Here is a 16,695-nt window from a genome sequence, read left to right as displayed (position 1 = left end):
AATTTCACACATTGAAACCTAATCCTTCAAATATGACGGTATTTGAAGGTGGAGCCTTTGATGGTCATGAGGTCATTAGGTCATGCGGATGGAGCCCTCATGAAGGGGATTAATACTCATCAGAGAGCTCATAGCTTCTGCCATGTGAGGACACAGTGAGAAGATAGCAAGCTGTCTGTGACCCAGGAAGCGGGCCCTCACCAGACACTGACACCAGTGACACTTTGACTTAGGTTTCCCAGACTCCTGAACTGTGAGAAATAAATTTTGTTATATGATAGCAGCCCGGAAGGACTAAGACGGTAGAACTCAATAAAAATTGCTGTAGTTTTTGTAATAACTGTATGCCAACTAAACAGTTCATTACCACAAGAGGATAATGAAAAAAATATTATCTTCCAACCACTTCTGTTTCAAATTCCTATTAACCTCAGAGAAAGGGAGAAAGGAATATTTGAGTACCTTCATGCTAAGCCTTTATCATATTTCATCTCTCTAACCTTCAAAACCCTGAATTATTATTACCATTTAAAAGGTAAGAAAACTGTTTCAGAGAACTTAAACTGTCCAAAGTCACATAGCTAACTAAATGGTAGAGCCACTCTCCTTTCTTCTTGTTCTCTTTTGCTACGTTCTTGAAGTTAGGGAAAAGTAATAATTTTGTCGCTTATACTCATCTTTTAAGATCAGCAAAAATTTACTTCTATCCTCTCATGATCCTCCCAGAGTAACTGCAATGTGCCACCTCATCAATTTCCTCATTTATTGTTTTTTAAATTTATTTTTCAATTACAATTGACATACAATATTATATTTGTTTCAGGTATACAACACAGTGATTAGACATTTATATACCTTACAAAGTAGTCATCCCAATACGTCTAAACCCCATCTGACACCATACAGTTATTACAATGTTTTTGACTATATTCCTTATGCTGTACTTCACATCCGCCTATTTTAATAACCTGCAATTTGTACTTCTTAATCCCTTTCTTTTTCACCCATTCCTTAATTTCTATACTTCCTGCTTCTGACGACCACCAATTTGTTCTCCGTATATGAATTTGGTTTTATTTTGTTTATTCGTTCACTTTGTTTATTAGATTCCACATATAAGTGAGATCATATGGTATTTGTCCTCCTGACTTATTTCACTTAGCATAATATCCTCTAGGTCCATCCATGTTCTCACAAATGGCAAATTTTAATTCTTTTTTATGGCTGAATAATATTCCATTGCTCATTTATTTTTAATAATGCTCAGCACACTATATAGTAATTTTTGTGTCTACTTTGCTCATCAGTAAGATTGTGTACTCTTCAGGGTCAAGGAGCGTATCTTACTTATCTTTTATAAACAGTGCCCATCACAAAAAACAGGTGTTCAACAAATGTTATGGGATTAAATAAGTGAATGAGACGACTGGAGTAAATCTTACTTTCCCCTCTAGAAACAACTAAGGTTATAGAAGTTCTCCATCTTCACACCATTTCCCCAAAAATAAGACCTAGCCGGATAATCAGCTCTAATGCATCTTTTGGAGCAAAAATTAATATAACATAACATAACATAACATTACATAACATAACACTTATTTTACTGTAAGACCTGATCTTATTTAAGACCGGGTCTTATATTAATTTTTGCTCCAAAAGACACATTAGAGCTGATTGTCCGGCTATGTCTTATTTTCAGGGAAACACAGTAGTTGTCAGAAAAAATAAATACAAAGGTTTATATGCAGCACAAAAATACACAATAAACATCAAACATGAAGCCCAAAGCCTTGGACTTTACCATTCAATAGCCTATAACACTGGGTATAGAAATTAGCATAAAATAAATCAACAGTAGGTTCATTTGAAGTCTTATCCACCCAAGAATGAACTATGTGTATAATCTATGCTGATTAGCTTGTTAGATTCAGTATTATTCTTAAATTATAACATTATAATTGAACATTATGGGCATTAATAGTTTGACAAATTTGAATATTCTATCATCCTGCTTTTCTCTTTATGTTGGTATTACTGGGTTGAAGTTCATAGAAGTTTCATAATTTTATAATTTTTCTTTAATTGTTTTCTGCTATTTCAATGATTTTCTTTCTTAATTTGCCCATTATATTCAAAAGAATATCATTCTACTTCTTTATACCAAACTATCAAACTATACTTCTTAACTAGTCTCTCTCAAATACCTGGCACACAAGGAATTAAAAAAAATAAAAAATAAAAGTCTAAGATCTTCTCCCTCAGGGAAAAGATGGCCATCCTCAATTTGTTTCTGCTTTTAAGCATGATGGAACACAATTTCATCTTTTAGCCTTGGATGTCTATCTACCATAACCTCTCAGAGGTAATAAATTATGATCTCATGAGGTTCTACATTTCTCTAACAAATGGCTCAGGAATCCAAGAATTACATTAGGACTGTATAGGATCCAGAATTAGGCTGCAAAGTCTGAGTATAGGGAGAGATCCAGGAACAGAAGCTTCTTTTGGGGGGATGTCATCTACGTATGAAACAAAGATGAAGGTATGAGACTACCTCTACGTAGAAGCTTCAGAACTAAGGGTCTAAGACTGGTGTAATTATAAGTATGTTCATAACCATGAGCACATATTTTGCAGTTGTGTTAAATATCTCAAGTAGTATGACTGATACAAATAATTAAACTGTAAAGTGATTAATAGAACAATCTTTTTTAAAATTTCAATTTCAAAATGACTAGATTTGGGGGAGAAAGTTTCATTTTCAATTTTAATTTTCTTAACTTTAAGGAAGAAAAACGTATGCATTTAATCTGCCTATTTAAGAAAAAATATGAAATACTGTATTTTAAAAAATTATTCGTGAAAAGCGTTAAGAAAAGGAATTTTCTTCACCTGTAAGGGGTGGGATATCACGGTTCACTGTTTCTTCTGCTTCTTCTAAACCATTATTTATTGATGGCCTCACTTGAACTGCTTGATTTGAGTAAGCTGCTCCATTAGTTGACGTAGTAGTACTGGTAGTGATCTCATCCACCTGTTCCATATCAAGTTGTTTTACTATTTCTTCAGCTTCCACAGCCTGTCCTGGGGAATCGGATCCTGATGTTCCTGAAACCATGGTTTGGTATACTCACAATCATCATTTAAAAACTCATAGGGGTGGGAGGATAAAACAGATGTTGTTTAAGGGTACAAATTTACAACAATTAGTAAATAAGCTTTAAAGATCTATTGAACAGTTTAGTGAATACAGACAAGATTTATTATAATCATCAAACTTGCTAAGAGACTAGAACTTAATTGTTCCAACCAATAAAGACAGAATAATCATGCAACATGATAGCAATGCTAACTACAGCTATAATGAATATATTACAACATATAAATGCATCAAATACATGTATACCTTAAATTTACACAATGTTATGTCAAATGTATTTTAATAAAAATAAAAAATCAAATATTTCAAAAAACTAAATACAACAGAAACAAACCTGTGGAAAGACACCATTGTTTAGTGATTCTCTTCTAGACATTTCAAACAATGAGGAATAAAGACTAGAGGAATAAGCTACCGGAATAAGACTAGAGGAATAAATACTAAAGGAATAAAACCAGAGGAATTAGCTAGAGTAATATTTGTGAACAAAGCTTTAAAAGTGTTCAAATAGTTTAAAAACACCCATTTATAGTCAAACAAGTAATAATTTAGAACTTTTAAATTTTTTTATTGAGCTATAACTGACATTTAACATTGTGTAAGTTTCAGGTGTACCTGTTGATTTAATACATTTATATAGGGCAATATGATTACCAACCTAGCATTAGCTAACATCTCTATCCCACAACATAATTATATTTCTTTTTTTGTGGTTAGAACATTTAAGATCTATTCTCTTAGCAACTTTGAAGCATGTAATACAGTATTGTTGACTATAGAACCTCTTTACAGCAAATATCATTTATTAAATGCCTACTGTGTCTAGACACTATTTATATATACTATTCTCTCTCTTTTTATTCGGAGAAACAAGGACAATATCTCAACAAGATTCCATCTTAATAAAGATTGATTGAAGTTAGTTTCCTCATTATACTCAGCCATCACCTAGATGACACTGTTGCCCAATTCTTCTTCCACTATGGAATGACCCCATCTTTTTCCATTTCTTTACGGAATCCTCCAAAAGTCATTTTCAACAGCAAAACCAACCTCTAATACTTTCAACCTCCTCACAGAATATTTCTTCTCCCTCATTGCTTTAAATTTAACCTCTTCCCCCCAAAACCCTCTTTTCATGATAAAAATTTATTTTACTTATTTACATATACCTCTCCCTCCTGTAAAAAGGAGACTTTTTAAAAAAAATTTATTTATTGGGATGACAATTGTTAATGAAATTACATAATTTCAGGTGTACAATTCTGTATTACATCATCTATAAATCCCATTGTGTGTTCACCACCCAGAGTCAGTTCTTCCATCACCATATATTTAATCCCCCTTACTCACATCTCCCTCGCCCCACCCAAAAAGGAGACTTCTTGAGAGCAGGGACCATGTGTTAACCATCTGTGAATCTCCAATGGCTGAAATACAGTAGATGCTCAATATTCGTTGAATGAGCTGAAATCTTCAAATCACCCCTCACATTTAGGTATATCCTCTTTCACAGATTAAGAGACTCAAGAACTTAAAAGAACTGGTCCAACGTAACATGGCAGGGCTGGATTTTAAAGCAAGTTTAACTTCAAAGCCCATTCTTTTTCTATTACACTAGCATTTATTTCCAAAGATGTTCTCTGAAACACTAGTTCTGTAAGATGTTCCACAGAATAGGGTTCTCGGTCAAATATGTCTAGGATGTACCGGGTTAACCAAAGTTAAAGGTAGTTTTATTTTTTTGTTTTGTTTCCATTACAAATTAATGTGCTAATATGCACTATTTTTGCCTTGGAACATCTTAATTTTACAGTGCACCATTCTGCCTCTTAAAAATTACATCATTATCCAGAAACACAATTCCAATTAGAATTTAAATAACTAGGCAACAAGTATTTAATGGCTATTTTCCATGTGCCCAACACTATATCAAACAACTTGGTAGATGCAAAAATAAAGACATGATCTCTTGCCCTCGAATAGTCTACAGACTAAATTAGCATGTATGAAATTATATATTAATCATCAGAAAAGATAATAGCTAAATCTTTTTTAAAAATACATTGGTAAATAAGCCTATTTTGATTCTTTTGCAAAGGCTAAGTTAGATAATAAAAACCTTCAATTTATTTGAATTAGTGTAGTTTTACTATTTGTCTAAACTGAAGCTACATGGCGGATAAGGGGGAAAAAAAAATCAAGCAATGATAATAAAAATCAACTGTGTCACAAAAAAATGACCTAGTTTCAGCTCACTTAAAATGTTCAACATATTCACTTTATTGATCTAGAATACTGAAAATGCTTCTGGAGTCTCTCCTTTACACATTCTTAAGGATTACAAAGTCATCCCAACACAGAAAAAATAACTTCCCGCCATCCGCAAGTTTATCATCAAGCTTTTCAGAGTGTGAAAGCAGAGGTCATTCACTTCAATAAAATTAAACATGTCCTATATTTATTTCATTCACTAAAAAAAAAAAAAAAAAAAAAAAAAAGAGCCTTTCAGAAGCCATGTGTTTTAATGAGGCTAAAAACAAACATAAGATGCTGACAAACTATGCCACTAAAATCAAATAAATATTTAAAAATCCCAGGAAAACCATTAATTTTTTAAACCCAAATCATGTTTAATGGTTTACACTCACCATTTTTATTTGCTGGTGAAAAAAAGTTGAAGACAGGAGAAAATATGGTCCCCAACAATGTAGTCCTTGGAGGACTGCCAGAGGAAGGATTATCTTCTAATTTTCCATTTTGTTTTACATGTTGATTTGTCATTTCATAACTACCAGCTTCTAAGAAAGAAATAGAAGAACAAAGCTGTAATCTAAAAAACATGACTTTCAGAAATGTGTTCTAAATCATTCATTGTAAAAATAACTTTCCCCCACAAAATACTTCATGAAAACTAACATTAATATTAGGAAAGCTTATTATTTAATAAAATCTTGAGGTAAATCACTGGTAAATCAAATGATCTTTATAACAAATTTACTTAACGCTTTATAAACACTAAAATTCACTGAGTTTTTCAAAGTACAGTTGACCCTTGAACAACACGAGTTTGAACTGCATCGATTAAACATGGATTTTTTCCCCCCCAATAAATACAGTCAGCCCTCTGTATCCCTAGGTTTCTCATCCACGGAGTCATCAGTATATGTTGTTATATTGAAAATAGTACTTTCGGTCTGGCCCGGTGGTTCAGGTAGTTGGAGCACCCTACTCCTAATGCCAAGGTCGCCAGTTGGAGTCCCACATGGTCCAGTGAGCCTGCGCTCTCTACAGTTAAGATTGTGAACAATGGCTTTCCCTGGAGCTGGGCTGCTGTGAACCAGAGGAACAACCAGAGGTTGGTGTGGGCTGCCGCGAGCTGCTGTGTGCTACCTTGGGCTGCCATGAGCTGCTGTGAGTGGCCAGGTGATGACTGGTGGCGCACAAGGCTAATAATACCAGCATGGGCCAGGGAGCTGTGTCCTACACAACTATACTGAGAAACAACGCTTAAACCAGAGTATGGGGGGGGAGGATGGAAGAAGGGAGAAAGAACAAAAAAGAAAATAGTACTTTTGATCCGTGGCTGGGATGCACAGAAGCAGAGGGCACTGTTCTATGTAAGCCATTTTGTATAAGGGACCTGAGCATCTGTGGATTTTGGTATATCCACAGGGGTCGGAAACCAATCCCCGCAGACACCAAAGGACAACTGAAGTTTTGGGGGAGTCAAAGTTATGTGTGGATTTTTGGACTGTGCAAGGGGTCAGGGCCCGGCGTTGTTAAAGGGTCAAGTATAGATTTACATCTAGAATTACAGACTGAAGGGCTTCTAATCAACACAGGGTAACAGAATGAAATAAATTCTTTGTAACTAGAGCAAGCTAGTGACAATATCGAAAACACAAAATTTTGTCTTTATTTACATTTCGGGATGCTGCCTACTTCATAAAACCTAACCTCCAATCTATTTCTAATGAAATAAATGGAACATAGCTTTCTTGAAGCATAAGACTATGGATAGCAGTATCAAAAATTACTTATGGATATTGAGGCACCATTTCAAAGTGGTTAGGAAGAATAACCAGTTGTTGTTTTTTAATTTCTAGTGAATAAAAATTTTTCATGGGTTTTTGGAAAATATAAAATAAAAATAAATTTAAACAAATGTTTTGAGTAATCATCCTTAACCATTTACAATGTTACTCGGCATCTACCTCATTTCTTTCCTTCTTTGCTATAGGTCTTTTAATAACTTGTTCCTGTATCCCTTTTCTCCCTAATGGTGAATTCTAACGATAAGTGATACAACACTGCATTGAGGGGGAACAGGTAAGAAATTTTTATTGCTGTCATGTTTATAATAGCATTGGTTAAAAGGCAATATGCCATGTTGTTAAGTGTTGTTCTGTATAGCTTTCTCTGCTTGTTCTTGTTTTCTCCTTCTTTTTAACTTTGAGGAGCTTCTCAGCCATATGATATTGACCTGAACAGGGTTTATCAACAGCAACACTACTGACTTCTGGGCTGGATAATTCTTTGTTGTGGGAAGATGGCCTGTGCGTTGGAGGACGTTTAGCAGCATCCCTGACCTCTACTGCGAGATATGAGTAGCAACCCTGACAGATTGTGACAACCAAAAAGGTCTCCAGGCATTGACAAATGTCCCCTGGGGGACAAAACCACTCCTGGTTGAGAACAAGTGGCCTGAATGATCTAAGCCCTCTCTGAGCCTTGAAATTCTATGATCCAGAAACAAATTCTTTGTACATATTAAGTACATACTTCAAATTTGTACATGTACAAATTAAGTCACAGCTATTATTATTTTAAGAAATGAGTTCATCAAAAGCCAAAAATGTTGATCCAGTTACACGTTCATGGTAAATAGTATAAAGCTAGTTGTTCTGCCTTTGTCATTTTAATTCGAAAAGGTAGATTTATATTAAGGTAAATTTTTATTTCACTTCATACTATTAATATTTACTACAAAGATTACAAAAACAAGGCAGAAATTGTTCAAAGTAGATTTTTAAAAACAGAAAAGAAACATATCAGGTGAGATCTCTGCTTATACCTAATAAAACAGTATCTAAATATTAACAAACCTCCATTTACTTGACTTTTCCGCCTTACTCGAGATATCTGTTTGTTAGGTTTTTCTCCTGCTCTTGGTGTTGATGTGATCAGATTATTATCTATATCGCGTTCAATTCTACTCCGTTTCGAAGGATTTTCTCTCTCTTCCTTAAGATATAAAAGGAAAAACATGCATTGAGCAGTCTTTCTACCTTATAGGTTACACTTTTAAAATAATAAAATTTGATATGCATCCCATTGCAGCATCATTTACAACAGCCAACATGTGGAAACAATCTAAGGGTCCACTGATTGATGAATGGATAAAGAAAATATGGTGTATATATACACATATATATATATATGCAGCCATAAGAAAAGAATGACATCTTGCCATTTGTGACAACATGGATGGACTTTGAGGGCATTATACTACATTATACTAAGTGAAGTAAGTCAAAGACAAATACTGTATGATCTAACTTGTATGTGAAATCTAAAAATTAAACAAACAAAACAGAGAACAGATTGGTGGTGGTTGCCAGAGGTGGGAGAATTGGGTGAAGGTACAAAACTCAAGTAATAAAATAATAAGTCATGAAGATGTAATGTACGGCATGGTGAGTATAGTTAATAATACTGTATCGCATATTTGAAAGTTGCGGAAAGTAAATCTTTAACGTTCTCAAAACAAGGGAAAAAAACTCTGGAACTATGTATGTTGGTTGATGTTAACTAGACTTATTGTGGTGATCACATCGCAATACATACAAATATCAATCATTACATTATATACTTAATATACATCAATTATATCTAAAAAAAACCCACGAAATTAATGCAGTATGATATTCCCGTTTTTCAAATCCAGGAGAAACAAACTGAATTAATATCTAACATTGGTAGAAAATACAGGAAAAACTGAGTGTCATTAAGAGTAGTTATTAATGCAATTCAGATTCTTTCCCCAAGATCCATTCAATTTCCATGCTATTGAAATAACTGATTATACAACGTGCTCTGAATTTTCAGCAATTTCCCCTTATTCCTAGAATTGCCTGACAGAACAGAGGTCGCTCCATGAGCACTGAGGGGAAGAAAACCTTACTGGAATTTGCTGGCATATCACATATTACCAAAAATGACAAAAAATTATAGGGCCTGCCACTGCCACACCCCCCAATGTCAACCTCAATTCTTTAAAGGTCTAAATTAACACTAAGGAGGCTACTCTTAACAAAGCTCTCAGTTCATTTCCTTATATGGGGCAAACCCACATATGACCAGTTTATACTGTTTTTATAGTATTATTGACTGAGAGTATATACTCTAAGCAATTAGCTGATTTTTCTCCATCTATTTTTCTCACTGTAAAACTTCTAGAGTCATCTACCACACGAGAAATTTTCTTACATTTACTGTAATACTGGGCTATCCGTGTTTCCCCGAAAATAAGGCCTAGCTGACCAATGCGTCTGTTGGAGCAAAAATTAATATAAGACCCAGTCTTACAGTAAAATATAAGACCGGGTCTTATATAATATATGACCGAGTCTTATATTAATTTTTTCCTCCAAAAGATGCATCACAGATGATTGTCCGGCTAGGTCTTAGTTTTGGGGAAACACGGTAATTCCTTGTTTTAATGAGACTACTTGAAATCTTTGGATAAGGACTAGATTTTAAAATCTTTATGCATAATTTACACATACAATCAACATCCTTATTCAACAGGAACAACTTGTCTACTTTTTTATATTTGGTGCTTTTACACCACAGCAAATAATATGTGAGGTGTGACCAAACAATACGGTGAATGTTTACATAAAAAACGTTTATCATAGTAAGACACATAATCGTTAATTCCCTTCAAAATACTCCCCCTTGCTTTAAATCTCTTTATCCCATTGTTCTTGCCACTTTCTGAAGCAGTTCTGGAAGTCCTCTTTCTTAAGTGTCTTTAGTTACGCTGTTGTGGCTGCCTCGATGTCCTGAATCATTTTGACTTTGGGGAAGAGCCAGAAGTCACACAGTGCCAGATCCCATGAATAAAGTAGATGAAGAAACACTGTAATGTTTTTATTTGACAGAAATTGCCGTATACCAGAAGCGATGTGTGACACGGAGCGTTGTCATGATGATGATTTATGGCACACTTTAAAACACACATTCTCTCAACCGTAGCTCACACCTGACTGATTGCACTGAACAAGTTGAAACTTTTCACACACTGTCACTAAGTTTCGACGTGCAGCTTCCCTTATTGAAGATCCCTGCTTTTCGATTGGATGGCACTTGGCAGCAGCATTCACCATATTTTGTGATCACAACAGAAAGACTATCATGCATCGCTTCTGGTACGTCAATTTCTGTCAAATAAAAACATTATGGTGTATCCTTATCCACCTTATTAATCAGATCTGGCACCATGCGACTTCTGGCTCTTTCCCAAAGTCAAAATGACCGTGAAAGGTAAAAGTTTTGAATCGATTCAGGACATCGAGGCAGCCACTACAGTACAACTAAAGACACTCCAGAAAGAGGACTTCCAGAACTAAAGTGGCAAGAACGACGGGATAAGGGTGTTCTAAGCAAGGGGAGGTATTTTGAGGGAGATTAATAGCAATGTATCTTTTACTGTAATAAATTAATTTAAACATTCACCGTATTTTTTGATCATACCTCATACTATTATGCATTTTCTAAAGATTGAATATTGTTTTTAAAAACAGAAAATAAACATGTCAAGTGAGATTTATGCTGTATACTGGCCCATCTGTTAGTCACTCAGTAGCTGTCTCAGTTACTGTATCACTGTCCTGGTATTGCAGTGCTTGTGTTCAAGAAACCCTTATAAAACCCAACGCTACGTCACAATGCCAGTGTTATACACCTCACTTCACCTTATCACACAGGCACTTATTATCTATCTCACATCATCACATGAAGGGTGAGTACAGTACAACATTTTGAGAGGCCACATGCATATAACTTATTGCAGTATATTGTTATAACTGTTCTATTTTATTGTTAGCTATTGTTGTTAATCTCTTACTGTGCCTAATTTATAAATTAAACTTTATCATAGGTATGTGTGTATAGGGAAAATCATAGTATATGTACAGGTCAGCACTACCCACAGTTTCAGGCATCCACTGGGGGTCTTGGAACGTATCCCCAGTGGATAAGGGGGGACTACTATATAGCACAAAATGCCTCAGTGATTCAAAGCAAAATTCCTCTAATTTTTACTGCTTAGCATTCCCCTGTATTTTAAAATGAACTGGAAGCCTCATATCTCAAATATGGGATCTCCATTACTGCAAAATATAGGGAGTCTCTTTATAAAGTCCTTCAAAAATAGAAATAGTGCCACAAAACCTCAACTACACTGAGTTCCAGCATCCTCTTAAGGAAGTTCACCTGGTATAACATAACTACATACATTTCTGAAAACCTTACATTCTGTAATACTAAAAATATCAAGGTTTATGGTAGGAAAAAAAATGGGACCAGGAAAGTAGAGAGGGGAACATTGGGGCAGATCAGTCAATACCCCTATAACTCTATAACCAAAGCACTAACAAGAATAATGACTGGGACTTCCAGACATAACTTGGACACCCCAGTCAGGCAGCGAGAAGCAGCTCAAACGCTACTTCAAAGCTTAATAAAAGGTATTTTTTTTTATAAAGTAGAAACAAAGGCTTATGGGAGCTGATAAATAAAGCTTTAATAGGGCTGCTATGACAATGCAGCTGCCACATGAGAAAGGTCCCTGCTAGGCCAGGCTGTACATCTCTGGGAGGACACCCCCACTGCAGGTTACCATTTTTAATTTAAAAGTCTATGTGTGGGGTTTGGGGGTGCCTTAGGCTCTGTAGCAGCTGAACTTCCCTTATGAAGTATAAAATTCAACTCCCATTATTTAGGATCCCCCTATCCAATTTAGGAAAAATCACGTATAAACCACCGTACCACCCATATTACACTGACACTATTCCCCTGATTACCAACAGTGTACAAGCTAACTGATATTGTGGAGGCACCTCGTACTGTACCAGAACACACTGTATCATGCAATTGAGAATACATTCAAATACCTTAGCCTACATCTCTAAAGAGAAGGAAGCAGAAGCTATTAAGATCAAGGTTAAGTAAGGTTCTGCACTGATAAAAATCCTATTTTTTAGAATAATGTATTCAAATGTCTGATGATAATTCAATTCTGAAAGAGAATTCATCACCCAATCCTAGTCTTTCTTAAATATTCAACTATACACACTTCAGGGACATTTTTGGACATGAAATGATTTTTAGAAGAGGAATTAGGAAAAACAGGATTTCTACATTACTATACATGCTGTTTTAATAAATTTAATAATCCTACAATGTCTTCTCTGGAATCTGTATTTTTCAAAATTGTCTCTTTTAAGTGGAAAATCTTGGGAAGGTGGTTTTCTTAAATCTCTGAATCCCGAAGGAAATACAGAGAACTAAAGAGGCAACAAAAATCCAAGGACAAATTTAGCACAAAATCAGGAAATAAGGTGTCTCCCCCAAACTCCAAGTGGAGGACAAACCAACAGCCACAACACCTGAATGCCCACATGCACCACTGCAGAAGACAGCCAAAGAATGCAACAAGATGAGTGACAACACATCTGAGAACAGGAGTAGCCCAAAATAGTTAACAGGCAGGTATTCAATTGAAAGCATAGAAGGCCAACTTGATGACAGCAGATGAGAAGAGAGGAAGTTGCTACCCAATCCAAAAGCAAAGGGGTCAATGGTGAGAGTGAAACAGGAGCAAGTTTAGCTTTTATGAACTCTTGAAATTGACCAACTACGGCTCCCTTCTACAGTAGGGCTCCACACGGGGGGGAAATTGCTGGGAATGGAATCAAAATTGAATTAAGAAAATCACATGAGAGGAGAAAAAGAAGTTCCAGATAAACATGGGGAAGGGGTAATGTGACAGGAAAACTAAAAAAGCAACCATTATATTTTTTAACACCACACAAACACAACAAACGTAATTGAAAAGATACTTTGGACCACAAAACTCTAAAAATTCAGAAAAACCAATCTCACATAAAAATGAGCAACAAGAAAGTACACGTGTCAAATCCCAAATAAAAATTACAATAAAAGACACAAGAAGTCAAATGACCTCTACAGATCTAAAAAAGTCAGAAAAACATGCACAGAGAATAGATCAAAATGATAACCTTCTATTTCAAAGCAAAACAAGAAAGAAAATGATGAGACATACATAAGAATTAAGAAAACTCAGAAATGAAGAGACAGAAGAAAATAATTAGAAATAAAAGGAAAAAATCATTTCAGAAATAAAGACTGAAATAGAATGGACATAAAAGTGAGTAAACAATAGATTATGCCTTTAAAAGAAATACAAGGTAAAACGGGAGAAAAAATTTAAGACATCAAAATGTTGACAAATACTGCAAGATAGACAAAGAAGATCCAACAGACAGAAAACAGTAGTTCTTGAAGAAGGAAACCAAAGCAAAAACATGGCAACAGAACAAATATTAGAAAATTTTCCTGAAATAAAAGATTTGAAATTACATGTTGAAAAAGTACTAAAACTTTTTCAGTGTTGATTTGTTAGTTAGTTAGTTAGTTATAAGAAGGGCACACCTCACAGTGGCCCATGTGGGGATCGAACCAGCAACCTTGGTGTTCTTAGCGCCACGCTCTAAACAACTGAGCTAACTGTTTTTTTAACTAAAACCATCAACCCAGAAAAACAGATACATCCTAAACTTAACAGAATTTAAAGAAAAAAATCCTTAGGAGAACAAGGCAAAGTCACTTTATTTATAAAGGGAAAAATTAGATTATCAAACTTTGACAGCAATACTTTTTATGTCAGAATAAAATAACATTTAAAATAATCAAGAGAAAATATGAGCCAAAAATTTTACATGCAGCAAAACTGATTTTCAAGCACAAAGGGCACTTTAGCAAGAAGCAAGAACTCAGAATATTTTCCCCAAGAATGCTTTCTGTGGCATCTACTAGAAAACGAGCTTTAGACATAAAAATGACAATTCACACGAGGACTGAGGAAGCATATGGACATATGGAACATATGTAGAACCTATATAACTAAAACAAATGAGGACTAAAAGATAGTATGTGATGACTACAGGTTCAGAACGTATTGACATAAACCATAAAAAACTGGTAAGAGATATGTAAAGTTTTTTTAATAGTTCACTTTAAAGGCATTCTAAACAGAAAAGTTGACAGAATGCATTTTCAGCTGATCTACACAAGAAATACTAAGTGAAGTTCTTTAGGCATAAAATAATACCAGATGGGACCCTAAATTTGCAGTAAGAAATGAACACCACTAAGGCAAATATATGAGTAAATATAAAAGATCTTTATGTTCAGTACTTCTACTGTGCTCTTACTAGCTATGTTCAATAGTTACACTTGCTATAATCTCTTTAGCCTCATTATGATCCAGTAAATTATTATCTTGAAATCTCCAAGTTTTTCTATATATGTAGAAACACAATAAGAGTACTCTTGTTGTTTTGCAATATTAAATTTGGTTTTTAAATTTTTATCTAAAAGCTATTTTAGAATTTAGTATTTTAAAAGAAAATTTGTAACTTTATAATAAATAGGCCATTGAATTTAAAAAGGGAGATTAGATGATTTGTGATTTAAATCCACTAGTGTACTGATGAAAGGATTAAACTGATATATTAGAATACTCTTATCACAAAAAGGGCAAATTTATTCCAAAGAAACTGGATGGAATTGTATATTACGAATTACAAATGAAAATATGATAAACCTATTTTCCTTTTGGCTACCTAAGTAGTCCTGTTGTGTCTTATGCAATAGAACATACTGAAATTGAATTATGGTGACAATTCAGTTGTACTGTCATTTGAGATCATTCAGCATTTTTTTAAAAAAGGGTATTTTTAAATATACGCATGATGAGTTCAAAAGGCAAAATTGTTACAGCTTTTCAAACTAAAAATAAAAAAGCCAATGAAGTATCTTAAAGAGAAAGTTATACTGCATCAGCTGAAAAAGTGTACATAATATCTGAGAGACTTATAAAATAAACTTTTATAGTAGATAGTGCTGAAAGCCTGCTGGGTAAAAAGTCAGTAAAAGAAACAGGCACTTCCAGTTTCCAATGATAAAATAAATTGCTGAATTATCATCCGTGGACACTGCCAAGTTAAGCATCACTCAAGTCTCCCCTCCTGCAGTCGTCATGTCTAACTCGTCTAACTCAAGAGTCTCACAAAGAGCCCGACCAGTTGCAGAAGCTCTTCATGGGAGGTTTGAGCTTTGAAACAACCGATGCGAGTTGGAGGAACTATTCTGAACAATGGGAACGCTCACAGACTGTGTGGTGATGAGGTATCCAAACACCAAGCGCTCCAGAGGCTTTGGGTTTGTCACCTATGCCACCGTGGAGGAGGTGAGTGCAACCGTGAAGGCAAGGCCACACAAGGTGGAGGGAAGAGTTGTAGGACCAAAGAGGGCTGCTCAAGAGAAGATGCTCAAAACACCTGGTGTCCACTGCACTGTGGAAAAGATTTTTGCTGGTGGTATTAAAGAAGACACTGAAGCACATCACCTTTTGAACAGTGTGGGAAAACTGAAGAGATGATTTTGAACAGTGTGGGAAAGAGATGATTTTGAACAGCGTGGGAAAACTGAAGCGATTGAAATCATGACTGACTGAAGCAGTGGCAAGAAGAGAGGCTTGGCTTTTGTAACCTTTGATGACCGTGACTCTGTAGACAAGCCTGTCATTCAGAAATACCATGCTGTGAATTGCCACAACAGGGAAGTAAGGAAAGCCCTGTCTAAGCAAGATTTGGCTAGTGATTCATCCACTCAGAGGTCGAAGTGGTTCTGGAAACTTAGGTGGTGGTTGTGGAGGTGGTTTTGGTGGGAATGACAACTTTGGTCATGGAGGAAACGTCAGTGGTTGAGGTGACTTTGGTGGCAGTCGTGGTGGTGGAAAATATGGTGGCAGTGGGAATGGTTATAATGGAGTAATGATAGAAGCAATTTTGGAGGAGGTGGAGCTACAATGACTTTGACAATTACAACAATTTATCTTCAATTTTTGGACCCATGGAAAGAGGAAATTTTGGCGGTAGAAGCTCTGGCCCCTATGGTGGTGGAGGCCAATACTTTGCCAAACCACGAAACCAAGGTGGCTCTGGTGGTTCCAGCAGCAGCAGAAGCTATGACAGTGGCAGAAGGTTTTAATTACTGCCAGGAAACAAAGCTTAGCAGGAGAGGAGAGCCAGAAAAGTGAGAGAAAACTACAGGTAGCAAGAGATTTGTGAATTCTGCCAAGCACAGTGGTGGCAGGGCCTAGCTGCTACAAAGAAGACATGTTTTAGACAACAAGCCTGTGTATGGACAAAAACCTCGAG

At 35.4% G+C, this 16,695-nt stretch overlaps 1 protein-coding gene across 3 annotated transcripts in view; it reads right to left on the bottom strand.

The window, feature by feature from the left end:
* Positions 1-16,695, bottom strand: part of CTDSPL2 (CTD small phosphatase like 2) — an 86,817-nt gene that overhangs the window by 23,302 nt on the left and 46,820 nt on the right. For 2 of the 3 annotated variants that reach the window (XM_081047932.1, XM_081047933.1), the window contains exons 3-5: positions 8,269-8,407; positions 5,812-5,961; positions 2,893-3,108 (exon numbers count right to left, since the gene is read on the bottom strand). In XM_081047932.1, coding sequence (XP_080904058.1) covers positions 2,893-3,108; positions 5,812-5,961; positions 8,269-8,407 — 505 coding nt within the window. The remainder of the gene's footprint in view (positions 1-2,892; positions 3,109-5,811; positions 5,962-8,268; positions 8,408-16,695) is intronic. The other variant, XM_081047934.1, reaches the window with a different exon arrangement.

Source organism: Rhinolophus hipposideros (genome assembly GCF_964194185.1).
Source record: "Rhinolophus hipposideros genome assembly, chromosome: 5".
In the NCBI taxonomy this organism is placed as follows: domain Eukaryota; kingdom Metazoa; phylum Chordata; class Mammalia; order Chiroptera; family Rhinolophidae; genus Rhinolophus; species Rhinolophus hipposideros.
The sequence above is the reverse complement of the archived record's forward strand: the minus strand, read 5'-3'. Positions and strand labels throughout refer to the sequence as shown.